Raw genomic sequence first — 22,303 nt, 5'->3', positions numbered from 1 at the left:
TAGATCATATTTTATTCTTTAAAGTAAAATTTAAAGTTTAGAGAATTCAAATCTTGGATTGTACTAGAATTATTATGCCCTTTAATCTAAATACGAGTGTAGCGTATCTGATTAAGAATCACAGACAAATAATATAATTAACTTAATGTGTAAAAAGGTATAGTTGATAACTTATGGTTAATCTTCAAACGTTTTTTATTAAATAAAAAGTATTATATTTTTATTAATTAAATAATTTTTATTTTTATTTTTATTTTTATTATATTTTATATCAATGACTCAATTTAAAATTTAAAATTTAAGATTTAAAATTTAAGATTTAAACTTTAAAATTCAAAAAATGCTATGACCGTTATTTTCTTGAAATGTATTATTATTTAATGTTATGAAAATTGGTTCGAATCGATAGGTCAAACTGATCGAACCGGGAACCATTAACAAATATAGTTCGAGCAAAAGAAAAAATTGTCAAATTTAAGAATCGAAGTTGAACCGCCGAATTGGCAGAAAATCATTCGGTCTAACCGAATCGTGACTCGGCCGATTTTTTTATTTTTGCCCAAAACGCTGCGTTTTGCCCCTAGAAGAACCCTAGCCTTCAGTCTTCACTCTTCAGTTTTTTACCCAGACAACACTCTCAACTCTCGAGCCTCCACCCTCCAGCCCTCCACTCTCACCTCTCGCTCTCAGTTACCACGCCTCCAGTCTCCACCTCGAGCTTCCCGCGCACCCTTCGTCCAGCCACCGTCGCGGTCGCAAGTTCCGTGGAAGTCACTCACTGTCGCAAGTTCCTGGAGCCAGCTTGGAAATTTGCACAGCCCTGTCCGTTGCGAAGTCAGCCGTGGAAATCGCAGCCACCGCCACCACTCCTTGCCGTTGCGAAGTGTCTTCCCACCGGCGCCAACCCTGTTCGACCCTTCCACCCCAGCCACTGTCTCTGTCGCCGCCAGCTCTGCATTCTCCCCTGTCTTCCACTAACCTTAAGTATAAATCTAATTTGTTGTAATAATAATGGTTGAAGTAACTCCTCCTGTTAACCAACATGCATCAGAGAAGTCTTCTTATATGTGACTGAAAATCATGCTTATTTACAGAATCTAATTTGTAAAACGAAAAAGAATATGAACCATTCAAGAGGGAAAGGGAATATTTTACAGATCCAAAATCCAAATGACTATCAAAGGAATAGCATAACAGTTGGTCTGTCATGATTTCTACATAAACCTTGATTTGTTCAGATGCATTAGTTAGAGTTCTTCATTAGTTAGATTTCTTCATTAAATGATTAATTTTTTTGTGCTGGTTGCTGATTAATTTTTTGGTACTGGTTGTTGATTGATTCTTTAGTGCTTATTGCTTAAAGAATTATTAACTGTTAAGTGATTAATTGTTTAAACTGATTGTTTAGTGCTGATTCCAAATGACTATCAAAGGAATAGCATAGCAGTGTTGGTCTGTCATGATTTCTACATAAGCCTTGATTTGATTAGATGCATTAGGTAGAGTTCTTCATTAAATGATTAATTTTTTGGTACTGGTTGCTGATTAGTTTTTTGGTGCTGGTTGTTGATTAATTCTTTAGTGCTATTAAGTGATTAATTGTTTAAACTGGGTGTTTAGTGCTGATTGCTTAAACTCATTGTTTGAAGCATGATTAAATGATTAATTTTTTGGTGCTGATTGCTTGAAACATCTATTATATCTATTATATATCTCTAATTTACAACCAAAATGTACTACATGTCACTTTCTCATTACAATTGGAATCAAATCTTTCCCTTCAAAATTAAGGAATTCTCCTTTCCTCTTTACTAATTTTACAACAAAAATGTGCCATATGTCAATCTCATTGTAATTAAAATTAAATCTTTTCCTCCAAAATTAAAGAATTCTTCACTCTTCCTTACTAATTTTACAACCAAAATGTGCCACATGTCACTCCCTCATTGCAATTGAAATCAAATCTTTCCCTCCAAAATTAAAGAGTTCTCCCCTCCTCCCTCTTCCTTTCTCTATTTCTCTCATTTCTTCAACCACTCTATCTATTTTATATATCATTATCAATATCAATGACTAATTACTAATTTGACAATCAAAATGTGCAACATGACATTCTTTAATTGCATTAAAATTAAAATTGAAATATTAAAATTGAAATTGAAATATATCTATATTATGTATCATATATTACTATCTAATTTAATAATCAAATGTATCACATGACACTCTCTTATTAAAATTGAGAGAATATTTTTTTTTTCAAAATTAATAAACTCCCTTCCTAAATTCTCTCATCTATCTCTCTCTATTTTTTTTCTCTCTACTATTTTTACTCTATATATAATTTATATTTTATATTAGTAATTTGACAAATCAAAATATGTCATTCAATATTTTTTGACAAATAAAATAAATTTTTTTCTTCTAAAATTAACAAACTCTCACTCTCATTCTTCATCTTTATCTTTCTCTTTTTTTTCTCTTATTTTCTATTTTTTCTATCTTTCTCTTCTATAGAAAATAAAATTAACAAAATAATATAATTTAAATAAAAATATTATTATTATTGTTATTATATACATAATTTTTTATTTAGTTTTAAATTTTCACCGCTTATCTTTCTAATCTATATTTTCATTTCTCTTCTTTCAAATATTTATTACATATAATTTGGAGAGAATACTAATGTTATAATTAAAAGTTAGAATCAACATTCAATTGTTTTAAAAAAAATTAATTTTAAGTTAATTTTATAACTATCAGTATAATTTTTTTATACTAATATCTAATTATATTTTTATATACACAGGGAGAAAAATATTATTTTTAAATAGTAAGTATAAAAATTAATTATTACTATTTGTGCAACAGACTTAACAGTTAACACCTAATTACATGTAAAAATATACACGGTAAATTGTTTTATATTTCAGATAACGAATGTTAAAATTAATTATTAATAAAAAATTAGACTTTTTCATATTAAAATAATAACTAAAAATTTTATTATTTGATTTTTTATCTACAAATACCTTAGTCTTCTTAGCCAGAGACTTTTGTCAACGTAACCTACGATTTTTTTTTGTAAAAGTAGTTTGATTTTATAAATCTTTTGTGTCATGCATAATCTATATTCTCAGAATAAAGTGGACCATAGTTTTAAAAAATTTATATTCCCGTGATGTTATTACGGATAAAAATACTAGTTATTAAATGATTAATTGTTGAAGCTGGTTGTTTGAAGCATGATTAATTGTTATAGTTTATTGTTGAAACCTTGATAACTGATTAGTTGTTGGTAGGGCTGCACATGGATCGGATCGGATCGGATATAGCCTAAAATTCTATCCGATCTGCACTATACTCATTGGATCAGATTGGATGCGATATCCGCATTTTTTTTAGACCGGATCGGATCGGATCGGATCGGATATCAGGTATATCTGCATAATTCAAAAAAACTATTTTAAGATTCTGTTTGACTACATTTACAAAAAAATATCCAGAAAATTCATTTTTTATCTGTTTAAGCTTATTTACTCCAAAAATATTATCAATAATAGTTCTCTTGAATAACAAAAACAAAATAATAACACAAGATTTAAGTTTAATTATTCTAAGTTGAAGTACAACATAAAAAATTAAAAATAAAATATCATAAAATTCATAAAATAACACATTAAAATTCATATCACATTAGGGTTTATTTTCTTAAACTATGCTATTTATATGTGATGTGCGGATATGCGGATTTGCGGATCGGATCCGCGGATATCACTGCCGAATTCGCAATCCGATTCTACTATAGTGCGGATCGGATAATATCCGCAAAATTCGGATCAGATGCAGATAATTACCGCGAATATGCGGATATTATCCGATTCATGTGTAGCCCTAGTTGTTGGGTTTAGGGTTGCTTGCTGATTTGACATTGATAAGTTGATTAGTTGTTAGATTATATTGTTACGGTGGATTTTGATGATTGATGATAAACTTGGATTAGTTGGATGTTGGCATTTTATGTTTGATTGGTTATTTTTGTTATTTGACTTGAGTTTGTATTTGAATGAAATCATAACATTCTGGTTTATGTAGTACTTTTAATTTGGATAATATTTTAAGGTTTATATTAGATTATAATTATATTTTAATGTGTTTATTTATATTTTATTTATTATTTTATTATAAAATAGTTTCTTCAATTTAACCACGGTCAAATTGGTTAAATCTATAAACTAATGAACCAATAACTAAAATGGTTCGATCACCGATTCGGTTTTCAAAACCTTATTTATTGGTCACTACCTATATCTATTTTACTATTTTCTTTTTAATTTAACGGGAAAAAAGAATGATAGAACAGAAATTATGGAGCTGTTGTGTGTCTTGTTGTATATTTTGTTATCATCACTTACCAAGCACAAGTCAAAAAGTAGGGGAAAACAAATCAAAGACAATGGCTAAAAAAACAACTTTTGAATGTTTTATATATGTGCTTGAAATCTTCGCTCATTATTGGATTTACATTATTCTTGAAATATATATATATATAAAATTCTAATAGTAAAAAAAAAAAATCAAATTTATAGTTTTTATTTTATTAAAAAATTTGTTAAAAGACTAATAAACTATAATTCAAATAACATAATTTTTTTATATTTATCTAAAAATTACGAATTTGAGTCATTCCTAATTTAAAAAAAAAACTTTGTTAAGAGAAAAAAAATTCCACTTCCCCCTCTCTCTCTCCCCTTTTGCTCACTTTCTTAATAAATGATAAGTAACAAATATTTTTCGTTTTATATTTATTTTGTATTTAAGTTAATATTAATTAATATTTTATTTTTTACTAAAACTTTCAGTCTCTAAAATTTCTCTGCGTTTGGTGATCGTGGTATTGTAGGAATTTTCTCTCTCGCCGATGCTATTGAATCAATGGTCAAATAATTGGCCATTGAAAAATTTAAATTATATTAGTTAATTTTTACTATAATTAATTAATTATACCGTACTATTAAAGATGAGAAAGAGTATGAAATAATAGTAATAAATGGTTTCTTAAGTTTGGTGATATTGGAAAAGAAATAATTAAAGATAAGGGACAATATGTAATGTATCATCGAGATAATTCTGTAAAACATACTTAAGTAATACTAATAAGTAATAACATTACTAGCTAGTAACCGTAAAAACATAATAATAACATTACCACCAGCAGGAAAAAATACTCCTTTTAAATAACGTATGTATGTTGTTAACTAAGAATAAGTTTCTTAATTAGAAGTTACAACAACAACAACAATAACAACAGCAACTTTGTCCCATTAGGTGGGATCGACTACATAAATCAAACGATGCTATTATATTCTATCATATATTATGTCTACAAAAAGATCGTTTACATATAGATCTCGCTTGATTACCTTATGAATGGTCTTCTTAGGTCTTCCTCTACCTTTCGCCCTTTTTCTATCTTTCATCTCATCCACCCTCCTGACTGGGTGTTCTATCGGTATTCTTCTCACATGTCCAAACCACCTGAAACACGATTCAACCATCTTTTTCACAATGGGTGCTACTCCAACTCTCTCCCTTATATCTTCGTTCCTTATTTTATCCAATCGCGTATGACCACTCATCCATCTCAACATCTTCATCTCTGCCACACTCAACTTATGTTTGTGCTGCCCTTTGGCCGCCCAACACTCCATACCATAAAGCATAGCCGGTCTTATAACGGTGCGAGAGAATTTACCTTTAAGTTTTAAATGCACTTTTTTGTCGCATATAAAACTAGATGCACTCCGCCATTTTGACCAACCTGCTTGGATCCTATGATTTACATCCTGTTCAATCTTTCCATTATCCTGTATGATGCACCCAAGATACTTAAAACTTTTAACTTTTCGTAGGATTTTTCTCCAATCTCCACTTCTATATTAGGGTTTCCCCTTCTCAGACTGAACTTACATTCCATATATTCTGTCTTGCTACGGCTTATGCGCAGACCATACACTTCTAAAGCTTCTCTCCATAAGTCCAACTTCTTATTTAGGTCTTCCCTTGACTCTCCTATAAGGACGATATCATCGGAAAAAAGCATGCACCATGACATAGGCTCTTGGATGTGTTCTGTGAGTACTTCCAAGACTAATGTGAAAAGGTATGGACTTAAGGATGATCCCTGGTGTAATCCTATACCAATAGAAAATTCCTCTGTCACACCACCTTTAGTCTTCACAATAGTTGTGGCCCCATCATACATGTCTTTAATTGCACGAATATATGTGATCCTTACTCTCCTCTTTTCTAAAACCTTCCATAAGACCTCTCTTGGCACCCTATCATACGCTTTTTCCAAATCAATAAACACCATATATAGATTCCTTTTATTACTACGATACCTCTCCATCATCCTTCTTAATTAGAAGTTGATTGAAAAAAATTATTATCTTCTTTTTTTTTTAATTTTTCTATATTTAACTCACATTTCTTTATGTATTTTGAGTCACTGCGCCACACGAATTCTCGTCTGCATTTTGAAAAACCATCTCTCTCTCAGTTTATCACTCTTCTAGCAGTTTCATCTGCATTTTTCTTCTAACAGTTCTACCTGCACTTCATAATTTTGTCTGTCCTATTTTCGACAATTTCTTTTAGTTTTTGTTTCCTTATTATGTCGTTTTTCAATAAATTTTCTTATTATGTCATTTTTCAATAAATTTCAAACTCAAGTTGACACTTGAATTTAAGGAGGCATATTAAAGTAATGATAAGTAGTTGAAGGAGACATATTAAAGTAATAATAAGTAGTTAAAAATTAATAATTAGTAGATGAATATTTATAAAATTAATTAGTAATATATATATATATCAAACAATAACAACAAAATATATAGTATCAATTCTTTATTCTCCCTTTTTAGATTTAATAGATATAAAAGTGAAAACTTATTTTTTTAACTTTTTTCTAACATTAACTATTAATAAAAACTTAATTACAGATTTATATGTAATATAGGAATTTAATTATAAATTTTTAAATGTAAAGATCCAATTATAAATTGGGCATCGAGTGCTCATAAAAAGTGGTTGACTGTGGTTTTTAATGAAGTTGGATCTTAGTGAAATTGCTTGAATTCTGTAATATTTGATTACACCATCATGCCATTTTCTCAATATTCACTATCACATTGTTGTTGTTTCTTGTGTATTTTACAATTTTGTATGTTGAGCTGAACCCATTTTGACTCTTGAAATTTGGAGTTGGTCTCAATTTTAACCTTCAAATTTTTAGTTACCTAATTAACACCCCTAAATATTGGATCGTGCCTCACGTTTGTCCCTATAGTTATCTCCGTTAACAGAGAGCTGATGTGACACGTTAAGTTGACACGGTATGCATCTACGTGGCACTCAACTTGCCAAAATAGATGTGTGATTAGGGGTGGCAATGGGGCGGGTAGGGGCGGATTTTTGCCCTACTCGACCCCGCCCCGCCGTCCTGTTATGCATATACTACCCGCCCCATCATTACCCGCGGGTAGTAAATTACAGAATCCGAACCCGTCCCACCCCGACCCGCCCCTGTACAAATTAAATATTTTAATTTTTACCTATTCATATATAAATTAAGACAAAAATTTAAAATTTATAGATAAATTAAAATGCAAACATAAAATTCATACAATATCATTAGCTAAAATAACTTGAAATTAAAAAAAAATTTGTTAGATCACTACAAATTTAACACCATAATAAAGAAATTACAATATTAGATATAAAATGATCTTCAACCCTTATTCTTGATCACTTTCAACATCTTCATCATCATTAAAAATTTGCAAATCAAGATTTAAACCTAAAAATTAAAAGAGATAACAATTAACAAATTAATCGGTACTATGAAAAAAATTAACATAAATGAAGATTAATTAATATATCACCTTTACTTCCCAAAGGTGCCCACAACCAACTTTGGCCACACATCAAAGCTTTAATTATGTCTTGTTTGAGCTTTGCACGATGAGGAGAAATCACACGACCACTTGTACTAAAAGCAGATTCAGAGGCAACAGTGGACACCGGAATAGCATATATATCCTTAGCTATTTTTGCAAGAACTTTAAATTTCATCTGATTGTTCTTCCACCATTTCAAAACATTAAAGTTAGGATCATTTGGAGGATGAATTTTCTCTTCAAGATAATGATCAAACTCAACATTCACATATGAACTCCTTGTCATTTTTCATCTTTTAAGATACACCATGTAATCATCACCCCCAAATAAATTTGCATTTCCACTTTCATTAAGTTCTTTTGTACCAACACCAACACCAACACCGACATGTGACACATCAGAACTCATTTTTTGAGTGTATTCATTAACCAACTCATTACACAACTGATAAATTCTATCAACTTGCTTGGAGCATTCTGTTGGATCTAGATACATTTTTTCAAATTGAAACTCAACCCCAACCATCTTGTACCTAGGGTCTAAAACAGCAACAACACCCATAATGCCATGAATTTCATCCCAATACTTTTCAAATTTCTTCTTCATGTTAGATGCCATATTAGCAATTAACGGATTAGTAGAAATTTCTCATTCATCTAATGACACTTTTATTTTACAAACCAAAGTAAAATAAAGATTAGCAGTTAAAAATTTAGACCTAGAAAACAGTTGAGTAACATCATAAAACAATTTCAATTTGTCACATATTTCCTTCGCAAGTTTCCATTCCTCATTACTTGGCACAGTTTTATATTGGGGTTCCTTCTGCCTTAACCTAGGAAAAACATCTTTATACAACAAAGCAGTTTCTAACATCAAATAAGTTGAGTTCCATCTAATTGGGCAATCAAGAACTAATTTCCTAGTAAATGAGATCGTTGTTTTAGCACACCAACTCACAAAAGTTTCGGTCCTTTTCTATGTTGCAGTCCAATACAATACACTACTACGAATCTTTTCTATACTTTCCTTAACAATACTTAAGCCATCCTTCACAATCAAATTCAATATATGAGCACATCAACGCATATGTAACAATTTGTTGGGAATAAGACACCATTCCCCCTTGAGAAAACACCTTTGACAGAGAAATAAAATAGACACAATCACAACACAAGAATTTAACGTGGAAACTCCAATTACCGGAGAAAAAACCACGGCCGTTGTCAAATGACAACCAGAGAATATCACTATGTGAAAATTGTTACAACACATAGGCTTCTTTCTCTCACCGGCACCCCAGTACACCCACACTCTCTCAAAGCAAATATCTAACTACACCTCACAACACTCTCTAATAAAGAGTACAGAGGAAAAGAAAAATCAGATACAAGCTTAAAGTGTTTCTGACTAGTGCAAAAACAAATGGAGAACTTAGCCTCATATTTATAGCCTAGGCCACCCACTCCATTTGCTATCCTGAGCAATGTGGGACTAATTCAACCAAATCCTAACAATCTCCACCTTGATTGAAATAGTCACACATCTTCAGCTTCCATTGTCAACACCGATAATTCTTTGCTGCCATTGTCTATACCGACAATCATAGTTCAGAGAACTATCATACTCCACCATGAAAGTATACTCACTTGGAATTAGACCACTCCAAGCATTTCGCCTTGGTACAGATCGAAACCTTGCTAAAAATTCATGGTGCAACTTCCAAATTGGCTTTTCCTGGAAGTTCTTCAGCCATCGACCTAACTCCGCCACACACCTTGCATCTCAACGCCAACCAATACCCGTGTGCAATTGTGGACCCGATTGCCACAACTTATCCTTATCCATGGCAGTGCGGCTATACCATGAGGATACTTCTTATCTTCAACGCCTTGTGCAAACCTGATTGTATCAACACATCCTTGACTTGTATTTGCCACAAGCCAAAATTGATTCTTCCATCAAATTTCTCTATTTCAAGCTTCACAGCAGTTGAATATCCTGACATTGTTGCAACTGTATAATGAAATAGTATAACTCAACCTCTCACAGTGTCACACTGCCTTCCAGCAACAACAACAGCAACCAAAGATCAACCTCAAGTCACAGGACAAAATTCTTTTCTGATGTGGAAGGTCAGACTAGGCTGCAACCACAGAGCATACTAAGAATAAATCCCACCAAACCGAAGCTCTTGATACCACTTGTTGGGAATAAGACACCATTCCCCCTTGAGAAAACACCTTTGACAGAGAAATAAAATAGACACAATCACAACACAAGAATTTCACGTGGAAACTCCAATTACCGGAGAAAAAACCACGGCCGTTGTCAAATGACAACCAGAGAATATCACTATGTGAAAATTGTTACAACACATAGACTTCTTTCTCTCACCAGCACCCCAGTACACCCACACTCTCTCAAAGCAAATATCTAACTACACCTCACAACACTCTCTAATAAAGAGTACAGAGGAAAAGAGAAATCAGATACAAGCTTAAAGTGTTTCTGACTGGTGCAAAAACAAATGGAGAACTTAGCCTCATATTTATAGCCTAGGCCACCCACTCCATTTGCTATCCTGAGCAATGTGGGACTAATTCAACCAAATCCTAACACAATTTACCCCGCAACATCAAGAATGAAGAATCTAAACGCCCCAACAGTCCATCTATCATAGCATCATTAGTAGAACAATTATCCAATGTAACAGTGGACAATTTTCTATCAATGTTCCATTCTAACAATATTTTCATCAACGTTTCAGTGAGAACTTCACTTGTATGGAGACAAGGAACATATCAAAAGCTGAAAAGATTAACAAACATGCATGCATTTTTAGATTAACCAAGCTCAACATATGAAAACAACACAATGTATAAAAGTTTATAAAATGTTTAAAGTACCTCAATAGGCGCATATGCAACTTCCACGAACTATCAATATAGTGAACTGTGACAACCATGTATCCTTTTTCTTGGTTGGAAGTCCACATATCACTAGTTATTGCAACTCTACTATCATTTTCATCTAGTTGAAGGGTTAACTTCCGCTTCTCGTCCCCATACATCTTCGAGATGTCTTTTCTGACAGTGTTTCGACTAGGCATTTTAAAAGTTGGTTGCATTGAAGCAAAAGCTCGCCTCAATCCATGGTGGTCCACATAACTCATAGGATACTCATGCAAAATAATCATTTCAGCGACACATTTTCTTGTAAATGAAGGATCAAACACAAAACCATCTTCATTCACTTTTTGCTTTTGTGATTGTTTTGACAATGATTCAACAATTGATGATTGCCTAGAGTTTGCCACCTTTATTCTCTTACAATATCGATCCATATGGTTCCTCAATGACTTGGTACCATTCCTCGGATTTGCACTAAGCACAGTCTTGCAAAACTTACATTTCGCCTTCCATTCACCTTCAACTTTCAAACGATCAAAATACTCCCAATAAGCACTCTTAACATGAGTCTTATTGTCATCTTCATTAGGAGTTGAGACATTATCCGTTGCTTGTGGAGTTTCTGAAGTTGGATTAGCATTACTTTGAACTTCAATTTCATTATCATTTGGAGCAACACTGTTGCTTTGTGTGTCTTCTCTAGCATTACTAGCCATGAAGTAATTTGAAAACACCTATATCAATAAAATTAAAATACATGAGGGTATAAAATTAACATAAATCATATCATAAATGCATAATTACAAAATTAGAATAAACCAAATCAGAATGCACAATTACAAAATCAGAATAAAATCAGAATTAAACATGCATAAAAATGATAATTCAAAGCATAAATGCACAAGAACACCATGAGCATATTTCCTTAATTAAAGAAGCTAAAAAAACTTCAATTTTTCAAGCTTTATTCCAACTAAGTTCGAAAAGGTAATACACCAAACTCTGGAAGCTGTTCACAGACACATTCCTCCAAAGTAATTGAGCTAAGATTATTGAATGAAGGATCTAAAATCCATCTTGGGAATGTGGAGTTAAGGTATCCATAAATCTCCAAATTTGCAAATTGTGATGAGGCTGAAGGAACTCAATGACATCAAAGTTAACATCAACATCAAACTAAGTGCATATTTTGTTAACCAAGGAAACAGAAGAGTATGTAGTCTGTGATTCTCTCCACAATTAGAACACCATGACAATTGTAAAATCAGAATAAAATCAAATTCCAGAATGCATAAGAATGATAAAGAAGCCAAAACAACTTCTGCCTATAACCAATCAACAAAGAAGCCAAAACAACTTCAATTTTTCAAGCTTTATTCCAACTAAGTGCATATTTTGTTAACAAAGAAAACAGAACCGTTTGTGATTCAACCCAAACAAGCTGTTTCAACATATCAAATCATTAAAAAAGAAAAGGAAGGCTGAAAAACTCAGGAAACTCAGTTACAAACTTAGTTACAAACTCAGGAAACTACCCAAACAATCTGTTATCACCCAAAAACAAAAGAACTTCTTCTTTGTCTATTCGCATGATACATCCAAAATTAGCCAGAGATTAAACATATCAAATCATTCAAAAAGAAAAGAAAGGCTGGGATAGGAGCAAGAACTGTACCGATGCTATGCAGGGAGAATCTGGTGGAGGTGGCGCGTTTCAGGACCAGGAGAGGCGCGGACGACTGGACGAGGGTCGATTCCGATGCAGAGGAGGCACGGGGGTGGCTCGTCTGGTGCGCGACTTGGAGGCCGGAGGGAGCGCAGAGGATTTCGGACTGAGAGGCGGCGCGGAGGAGGAGCGACCGGCACAGGCGGCTTAAAGGAGACGCGGTCACGCGGAAGAGACGCGCTGCGGAGGAGTGGCAATGAGACGATTCGACGAGTTGCGAACTTGCGATGGCAGAGACGAGTTGCGCGGAGGAGGAGCAACAGGCACAGGCGGCTTGAAGGAGACGCGGAACTGGAGTAGATTCGACAGCAGGCACTGGGTTGAACTGAACCGAGACAGCGAGGCTATGGTCTTGGAGAGGAGAAGAGCTGAGGAAGTGAGAACTGAGAAAGGGTTGCTAACTCTAATTGAGTGAGTGACGGTGAGAACTGAGCCACTGAGGTTATGATAACTAACCCTAATTGCTAAAAAGTTTTATATATATATATATGCAGTCCGGGGCGGGTAGGGGCGGGTTTAGCCTGAACCCGACCCCCGTCCCGCCCCGCTCATCAACCCGCCACGTTTCAGACCCGCCCCGCTCCGGGTCCGGTTCAAACCCGTCCCGACCGGGTAGGGCGAGACGGGTACCTGCGGGTACGGGTACTGCTGCCATCCCTATGTGTGATGAGTGAATGATGTGATAAAAGTTGTTTTCACTTAATATGAGTCCATGCAAATTAGGGTTTTAACATATACGTAGAAGTCAAATTAAGTGAAAACAACTTTTTGCCACATCATTCACTCATCACGCATTCATTCTGGCAAGTTGGGTGCTACATAGATGCACACTGTGTTAACTTAATGTGCCGCATAAACTCTTCGTTAACGGATATAACTACAGGAACAAACGTGATGCACGATCCAATATTTGAAGGTGTTAATTGGATAACTAAAAATTTGGAGGTCGAAATTAAGGCTGAACCCAAATTTCAGGGACCAAAATGGATTTCAACTGTATAGTAGCCATACTTAATAGTTGCACTCTTATTCTTTGGTCCGTGTATAATAATAAAGTTATTCAAAATTGATTCGAACTGAATTAAATCGACCAATTGAATCGAATAAATTAAAAATTAAAAACTAAAAAAAATAAAAAAAATATGTTTTTGCTGTTTTTATTAGATTTGGTTCGATTTTTGATTATGACAATAAAAATCATAACCGAACCGAAACAGTATTATACAAAATCCTAAAAACTAACCCCTAACCCCAAAGATGACCTAACCTAACCTAACCCCCCACCAAGTCACCCACCCCCAAACGTAAACTTAGCCGTAGCCGCTCTTTACTTTTGGAAATAGATCCTCTCTATTTTTTGTTTTACTGAAAAGAATAAAGTGTGATTTCTTTCTCACCTTTAATTTTATAAATGTGACAAAAAATTAATAAAAAAAAGAAAAAATATCAAACACGGGACACTATCCAATTTTTTACCCACATGAGAGGATCCACTCCCCTTTACTCTCACTCTCTCAGTCTCGCTCTCTGCACTCACTCTCAGTCTCACTCGACGAAACCCAGAGCCGGCGGCGAACCCACCTTCTCGCAGCACCTTCCAGCACCGGCGAAGCCCTTCCTCCCACCACCTCGCAGCGCCGCTGAACCTTTCCTCCCAGGTTCCCAGCACCTCCTCGCAGACAGCACCACCCAGCCCCAGCCAGCACCACCCTCGTGGAGTCGCGGTCGTGGACACTACACCACCCAGCACCATCCAGCAGCCAGCAGTGCACCACCCCCGGCGCCACCAACAGGACCGATCTGGCCACCCGCAGCACAGTACAGCACCGACCACCCAGCCACCGATTCAAGTCAGATATGGAGCCCGAACCTCCGAGTCAGGTATGTAATTTGACTAATTTCTGTTCAATAATTATTGATTCATTGTTGCTGGTTGTTCAATAATTATTGATTCATTGTTTTATTCTGTTCAACAGCTTCTGATTGTTGTTCATTGTGTTATTTGTTGTTCATTGTTTACTGAAATTGCTTCTGATTGCTGCTTCACTGTTCATTGTTTTATTTGTTGTTCATTGTTTAGGGAAATTGCTTCTGATTGCTGGTTCTGTGGTTCTGTTTGATAATTGGTTCTATTTTTATTTTGCTATATGATTTTTAGTTTAGGGTTTTTGGTTCTGTTCTTTCTAATTTGTTCTTGCAGCTTTGGTAATTTGTGGTTCTGTTTGATAATTTTTGTTTGAAAATTTGTTGTGTTCTTGTTTAATTATCTAAGTTTATAGTGTTTTCTAATAAGAAAGATAAATATGAGTGTCGCATGTCAAGCATACACATATTACTGAGTTTGAAGGAAGAAAACAATTAATTAGGCCAATAATAATATCTGAATATAGATATAGATATATATGTAGGTAGAAATCGCCGGTTTCCAATTTACAAATCAAATTTTTCATACCAAATACACCTAATTTTCAAATTAAAAGTGACCGGTGAAATGTTTTAATTTAAAGATAGTTATATATTTTACAAGGTGCTTGGTGATATGTAGTTTCAGTTACTGATGAGTCCCATTATTCTTGCCACTACGCTTGAACGAACAGCCCGTGTGGGAAGCAGATAAATTCTTCATGGGACCAGTTTCCACTTGGATCAAATATTTGAAACTTTGTGCTGAATTTGTGCTGAATCCTTTTCTTGATTTTTTTTTTATCATGGCAGGTATAGGATGCATCCAGAGATATGCAAATCCTCTTCAGTCTTCTACAAAAATTTTTCAAGCTTAACCACTGAAAACAAAACACTGCCACTGATTCATTCAATCGTCAAATTTGTTCCTTTTTCTCATTTCTGAATTCTACGATGCAAAGGGTATCTTCAACAATCTCAAGGACCATAGCTTCTTTGCCCAAGGCCAGAAGCCCGTTTCTGCTTAAACGCCCTTTCTTTGCAGCAACTACCCAGAAATCGCAGCAGCCGGAGATTTCGGGAGATTTCTGGAAATGGGGTTCGGTTGGGTTTTGCAGGACGTCAAAGTTCGCCAGTGGGTTCACTCCTTTGCAGCCAAAGCCCTTGGATTCCATTGTAGATGTTGAAAGATTGAAGGACCGCTACCCTGATGATATTGCTTCTATTTGGGATGATGCAAGTCTTTCATTTTCGGCTACTCATTACTCAATTAGCATGCATCAAATAGTTCTTTGTTCTTTCCTTTATGGACTTATATGCATTAAGACAAGGATCAGATTAAACTCAAAATCCTCTTGTTTGTCTTTGCTGTTTGCTTTTACTATATTTGTTTTTTTTTTCTTATTCTTTTCCCTGGAATTTGTGGAACTTGGTAATAAAAAATGCTTTTGCTTGTGCCTAATGTGATATGTTGAAGAGCTTGAGTTTTTCTTAGCTTTGATGGAATCATGGAATGCAATTCATCATAAAACTATTATGTTGTGTGACAATTTATGTCTCCTTTGAAGAGTTTTGTTTATTTATTTATGATAATATGATTTGGCTTGTTTTATTTCAGTATCACTTGGGAAGAGGTCATATTGGAGCATCCATGAAAGCAAAACTTTATAACCTGCTGGAGCATAGAGCTTCAGAATGGTATTATTTTTTCTTTTTAATTATTATTATGGTTGTTATTAAGATATGTATCACGATATTTGTACCATTCCAGAATTCATGTTCTCACCTCAGCTTTATTTATCCTTGGCAGCCGATATTTTGTCATTCCTGTGTGGAGAGGAAGCGGTTATACGACAATGTTTGTTCAAGGTTTGATAAAATTTTTATCTTGCTTATCATTTAGTCTAAATTTAATTAATACTTGTGAATCAAAATTGTGTTACAAATCTTTGATGATTTTTTAAAAGAGAGTCTGAACAGTTTTGACTTTTGATACATAGGATAAACGCTGACCTTGGACCCTTATGTATATCCTAAAAATCTAGGTTACTAGTAGAAATTCTATAAGCCCAATCTATTCAGATAGCTAATGGAAACTTGAATATACCGTGCAGTTCAGCTACGTTGATGCAAACGATTTATTTGTTTTGTTGTCTCTATTTGCTTCTCTTCTTCCAATTTGATCTTGAGATGCATATTCATTCTTTTCTTGCAGTGCAGATGCCACACATTCTTTTTACGGGTCTTGAAGATTACAAGGCCAGGGGAACACAAGCAGCCCCCTACTTTACTGTGACCTTTTACAAAGAATTTGCTGAGACCAAGGACTTGGTGCTTATCCGTGGGGATGTTGTGTTTACCAGCAAGCTGACCGACTCTGAGGCGGAATGGCTAATAGAAACTGTTCAGTCTTTCTATTTGAATGATGCGAGGTACAAACTGGTTGAGAGGTTCAACAAAGAAACACATAATTTTGAGTTTAAGGATGTCTTGCAAGCGTTGAACATGCCGATTCTGTGACCACTTTTAATTGGACAAATACTAAATTGCTGCAACAAGCAAAGAAGAAGGGTTGATTGGAGCTAGGACATTGAAGTTGCAAATGAACCTGTTTATCGAGATGTCTGTCTGCAGCCTATGGTGAAGGGAGACACAAAATGGAAATGACTCATGGCAAGGTTAGAGGAGATATTTCTTCATTTTTTATTTGTTAAAGTCTTGCATTCAATTACTTTTTATGTGTTTCCTTCTGGTGCAAGGAAGGGACTAGAAGTTAACTTTCAATTATATATATCCCCAAATGTAGTCTTGTTTCTTTCTTTCTTGCTGAAACATTACTTACCCAGTTACCAATAAAGTATAATGAAGGATGTGTGAAACTAGAAAAACATCAATACTATTTATGAACATTGATCTATTTTCTTGATTGTTAATTCTACAAATAACATTTAAGAAAATACAATATGAATAGCAAGGGAAAATAAACTAAAGCTTTGCATTACATTCAGAGTATGATCTTCATGAAAATCACTGCATCATCATATCACGTTATTCCAAATCTTCTCAAAAACCTCTTGATACATGACATTTTTAGTACTATCTCATGCATTTTTTGTTCTTGTCTAAAATTAATATCTTAAGGCTAGCTTTGGATTTCACTCTTAATATAGCAACATAGAGTTGTCCATAAGTGAAAACATGTTTTGACAAAAACAAACCGCCATGAGAGAGTGGTTGCCCTTGACTTTTATAAACGGTCATGGCAAAACAAAGTTCAATAGGAAATTGTCTTCTCTAAAACCGGATCAGATGAGATTAAATTCATTCGAGGAATGAAAACTTTCTCACCAATATGCTGTCCCGTAATAACAATAGCACTTATGATATTTTGTCTCAATTCACTAACAAGTAACAACTAATCTTGTAGCATGATTGGAACTCCCTTTTCAAAACTTATTTATGATTTGGAGTTCAAGAACATTTCATTTCATTTAAGAATTCAATGGTTATCCACTTAGCTTCAATGCCAACATCTTGATCTGTCACACAAAATGAGCCCGAACTTAAATACTCTTTCTCCTCTGAAGGAATTTGTGAAAGAAAATATATATATATATATATATATTTCATTGAGCATCTCATCATCCTCAAGAGTTGGTACTAACAATGCTTTATCTTCCAAAAAATTGAAGTCACTCATTATCCAATAATTTCGGTTATGTGAAGTCAACAATAGTATCCGGCTCATATATGATTAGAACATGAAATCTTTTTAATGAACGTAAAAACCAAAAAATGGAACCAAACCAAATCGATTTTAGTTAGTTTGGTTTGGTTTGGTTGGTTTCGATAAAAAATCGAACCAAACCGAACCGAAGAATTAATACAAAATTGGATCGGATGACTTTTCTTCTAAAAATCGAACTAAACCGCAAACGGAACACCCCTAGTGTATATGTATGAACTATACATCGATCATCAAATAACCATTTTTTTTCAATTACTAATTTACTATCTTAGATAATTGGAATGTTAAGAGCACCATTCATGCTAGATAACGAATGACCAAATCAATATAATTCTTTTTTTGTTAAGAATAATCCCATCTCTCTTCTGTTTCTTTTCAACGTAAACTTGTTGCCGTTTTACAAGACAAGGCATATACATTTATGAATTAAATAGTCTCACGTCGTGGAGACTATTGACACGGTACCAAACATTAAAGGTGAGGCTGGAATTAATACGTGGTGAGATTCCATTCAATTAGTAGAGTTTGTGATAAGCACTACTTTTACCATGGGTGCATGTGTAATTTTTATAAATTGTGTTCTTGCACAAATAGTATTGTCAGCACTGAAAATGACAATGTAGGACCTCTCGTTTTGATATCTTGTATTATCTATATAGTATTGGAAAAATTTCAAGTATATTGAAACACCGGTATTCTAGTTGTTTTAACTGTTGATTTCAATTAATATATATTAAATATATTTCTTATAATTTAGATCAACGGTTAAAACAACTGGAACACGTATTCTCGATAGACTTGAAACTCTTTCGTTAGTATTTATATATATTGAGGCCCAATTTACGTTTAACCCAAAAGGCTAGTGGCAAAAAGGAAAGCCCATTACCTTAAAAAAAATATCGTTAAAAAATAAAACGTCATCCTTTTATTACCTTCAAAAACTGTCCATTATCAAGCACCCACCACCACCAGTCTCCGGCACCACCGACGGCTCAGGCAACAGCAGTTGACTCTCTGTTCTCCTCTGCCCTCTTCTTCCGCTCTGCTGCTGCCAACCTTCACAAGCCGTTCACCTCCGCCTCCTAGCTTCTTCTTCACACGCTGTAAGTGTTGCATGATTTTCCGCTGTTCTGCTTGCTATAAGAGTCTCGGTGGTGCTGTGTGATGAGAGATTTTACGATTTTAAGGGTAGTTAATGTGTTTTCTTTTGAAGCTTGTCTGATTTTTTGTTCCTTTTATTTCCGAAGCAAAAAAAAAAAAATGCAATTTTTTGTGGTATCGTATGGCTTTCTTCTTTGTTTATTTACTATTCATAATTTGGTTCTAGGTTGAAGCTTACAATGATTTAGATCAGAGATAAGATAATTGAGTGCTGGTTTTTGTGAGTAACATGGGCACATCATGTTTCTTATTTATTGTGTATCCTTTCTTGAATTTTCAGTATATCAATGTTGCATGCAGCATCACCTCCCCCTGGCTTTTGTTTGAGCTTTCCCAGGAACCTTCATCGTCCTCGTGATTCGACGGAGCCTTCGGTTAGAGCGAGGTCTCCGGTTTGCTGTTCGGTACCAGAGACAAAGAATGGAGCTACTAAACTGGAGTATACTCCTTGGGTTGTTGTAGGCTTGGGTAACCCTGGAAGTAAATACCATGGAACTAGGCACAATGTAATTGGTTATTCACCAAAAGTTTTTAAAAGTTCTTAAAAGAACAATAATCTTCTCTTGATGTGGTATGAATATTTTTTCCCTACTATCTGTTAGGTGGGATTTGAAGTAATCGATAGCATTTCTAAAGCAGAAGGGATTCGGATGAACACAATACAGTCTAAGGCATTGATTGGAATCGGTAAAAAATTACCCAGGAATGATTTTATTCTTATTAATATTTTCTCCCTCTTTTCCTCCTCCAAGTTTATTGGCTTCATTCATCTTGGTAACTTTAGCATTGAGTTGTCTTTTCTTCTGTGATCTTATACAGGTTCTATAGGAGATGTACCAATTTTGCTAGCAAAGCCTCAAACATACATGAACTTTAGTGGTGAATCTGTTAGTTTCATTTCATCACATAAATTGCTAGATTTTATACGATATACACATGTACACTTGGTGAAATTGGTAACGAATCAAGAAAACCATCTATCTGATTTACTACTTTTTTTTTTGTATATGTTGATATTACATCTTTTGTGTCTCACATTCATACAAATGACTTATGGATTGTTACCGTTAGCCCCCCCCCCCCTTCTCTCTCTCTCTCATTTATTTCCCTAATTTTTCTTGCTTGTAATATTCCTAAAGGTTGGGCCTCTTGCTGCATATTATCAAGTACCCCTGCGTCATATTCTACTAGTATGTTTTTCTAACCTTACTTCTAGTTGAAAGTAGTCAGCGATGACAATGTACAAGTTCCTTAAAAGTTAGTGGGAATTTTTATGTAGGTTTATGATGAAATGAGCCTTCCAAATGGTGTTTTAAGGCTTCAACCTAAAGGCGGACATGGTTACCACAATGGGTAATGCTTGTTGAATTTTTTTGTTACATGGTTTATAAATTTGGGGAATCGTATAATATTTTTGTGTTTATGTCCTGTTGTAATGGAACATAAATTCCTATATAACTGGTGTTAGATTGTTGCAGGTTGAAAAATGTAATGGGCCATTTGGATGGTTCCCGTGAGTTTCCTCGGCTTTCCATAGGTTAGTTCCTTCCCACTTATCTCCTATTACTTGATGACTTGATATGGTGTCTAGTTTATTCATTAGTAGTATGTTTAATATTTCTGTTTATAGGAATCGGAAATCCTCCTGGAAATATGGATGTGAAAGCTTTTCTTCTGCAGAAGTTCAGTTCAGTGGAGCGAAAACAGGTTATACTTCCTGGCTTTCAACCTAGCATCACTTGGTTTAGTTCTTTTATTGTTGCATACTTGCATTACAAGTTTCTGCTTATATTTGTAAATACTTTGCGCTTTCGCTCATGTTATGATAGTTAATAGATTCTACAAGTTTGAGAACAGTTTAGAACTTATTTTGCTTATTGAACTTAATAGTAGTTAATAGACTATTGATGGATCCTAACAAATTTGGACAGATCTAACCTACAAAACGCAGTTCGAAGAGTAAAATCCTCGAATTTGTGTGATTATTTTATTACTTGTTGCAAATTATGTTCCTTTTTATTCCTTCCTTGATTGAATTTTGATGGAAATATATATTTTTTGACAGATTGATACTTCATTGGAGCAAGGAGTTGAAGCAGTGAGGACCCTGGTGTTAAATGGGTTTAATAACCATGTGTATAGATTCAACTTAGGGCAAAAATACAAGTACCATAAGGTTTAATTTTCATAAATTGTAGAGATGAACAAATAATAGCTATGTAGTATTCTCAACTGAACAACCAATTTTGGGGAGAGATGAAATCCATGAAGTGTATGCTTGGTGGCAGTTTTATAACAAAAAAAAAAAAAAAAACACATGCTGACATGTAAATTTGTAAAGCACACTGTTGTTTATATTCTGCCATTCTTGCTCCAGCAGATAGTTGAGCTTCATGGTGAGAAAAATTAGTTGCTGCTAGGACCAGTTCACAGAATTTGTAGTTTGTATGTAAAACAATCAACATAAAAAACACAAGCCAGAAGGATTTTTTTTTCTATTGTGCAGCTGTGTAAGTTTTTTTTCCAAAGTTAAGAGTGAGACACTGAGACTCAAACTCGAAACCTCTAGATGAGAATAGGGAGACTATGTCATTTGAGTTATAGTTCGTTGGCATGCAGCTGCGTAAGTTTAATAATTGATATTGAAGTTATTAAATAGTCTAAAGCCTAAACCAATGCGTAAGTTTAATAATTGATATTGAAGTTATTAAATAGTCTAAAGCCTAAACCAAACCGTTAATGAGGTATATAGAAAGAATGAAAGATTCAGTTTTCCTCATATTTGGTATAATTAGTTATACATGTTCTTAATTTAACAACAATGGTTTTGGGCAATTTTACTGTGAATAGGCACACGTTTCAATTAAAAAGAGTTAATACACACAAATGAGT

The 22,303-nt window shown here is 34.2% G+C and overlaps 2 protein-coding genes across 3 annotated transcripts; both read left to right on the top strand.

The window, feature by feature from the left end:
* Positions 1-14,059: 14,059 nt before the first annotated feature.
* On the top strand, positions 14,060-17,419 carry LOC107622664 (uncharacterized). Of its 2 annotated transcripts, XR_015880987.1 has the most exons (6): positions 14,541-14,790; positions 14,967-15,738; positions 16,121-16,200; positions 16,313-16,371; positions 16,718-17,254; positions 17,349-17,419. XR_015880987.1 is itself a non-coding variant. In XM_016324644.3 (5 exons), the coding sequence occupies exons 2-5, from the start codon at positions 15,457-15,459 to the stop codon at positions 17,020-17,022; spliced, it is 726 nt and encodes a 241-aa protein (XP_016180130.1). In that variant the 5' UTR covers positions 14,060-14,481; positions 15,316-15,456; the 3' UTR covers positions 17,023-17,419. The 2 variants fall into 2 exon arrangements, 1 of the variants encoding a protein (XP_016180130.1); XM_016324644.3 differs by lacking the exon at positions 14,541-14,790 and adding an exon at positions 14,060-14,481 and having other exon boundaries at positions 15,316-15,738; positions 16,718-17,419.
* A 1,720-nt stretch (positions 17,420-19,139) lies between these two features.
* On the top strand, positions 19,140-21,905 carry LOC107622663 (chloroplastic group IIB intron splicing facilitator CRS2-B, chloroplastic). Its single transcript, XM_016324643.3, has 9 exons — positions 19,140-19,353; positions 19,692-19,917; positions 20,014-20,098; positions 20,231-20,298; positions 20,551-20,601; positions 20,691-20,764; positions 20,890-20,948; positions 21,042-21,118; positions 21,477-21,905. Exons 2-9 carry the CDS (start codon positions 19,699-19,701, stop codon positions 21,591-21,593), a joined length of 750 nt encoding a protein of 249 aa, XP_016180129.2. The 5' UTR covers positions 19,140-19,353; positions 19,692-19,698; the 3' UTR covers positions 21,594-21,905.
* The last annotated feature ends 398 nt before the right edge of the window (positions 21,906-22,303 follow it).

The sequence above is a fragment of the Arachis ipaensis genome, chromosome B10 (assembly GCF_059453495.1).
Source record: "Arachis ipaensis isolate K30076 ecotype BB chromosome B10, ASM5945349v1, whole genome shotgun sequence".
In the NCBI taxonomy this organism is placed as follows: Eukaryota; Viridiplantae; Streptophyta; class Magnoliopsida; order Fabales; family Fabaceae; genus Arachis; species Arachis ipaensis.
The sequence above is the reverse complement of the archived record's forward strand: the minus strand, read 5'-3'. Positions and strand labels throughout refer to the sequence as shown.

Coding starts and splice junctions, on each gene's coding strand:
- LOC107622664 (XM_016324644.3), top strand. CDS start 15,457: ATGCAAAGGGTATCTTCAACAATCTCAAGGACCATAGCTTCTTTGCCC. Junction 15,739..16,120: donor TTGCTTCTATTTGGGATGAT/GCAAGTCTTTCA, acceptor GTTTTATTTCAG/TATCACTTGGGAAGAGGTCA. Junction 16,372..16,717: donor TACGACAATGTTTGTTCAAG/GTTTGATAAAAT, acceptor CTTTTCTTGCAG/TGCAGATGCCACACATTCTT.
- LOC107622663 (XM_016324643.3), top strand. CDS start 19,699: ATGTTGCATGCAGCATCACCTCCCCCTGGCTTTTGTTTGAGCTTTCCC. Junction 20,099..20,230: donor TAAGGCATTGATTGGAATCG/GTAAAAAATTAC, acceptor GATCTTATACAG/GTTCTATAGGAGATGTACCA. Junction 21,119..21,476: donor GTTCAGTGGAGCGAAAACAG/GTTATACTTCCT, acceptor ATTTTTTGACAG/ATTGATACTTCATTGGAGCA.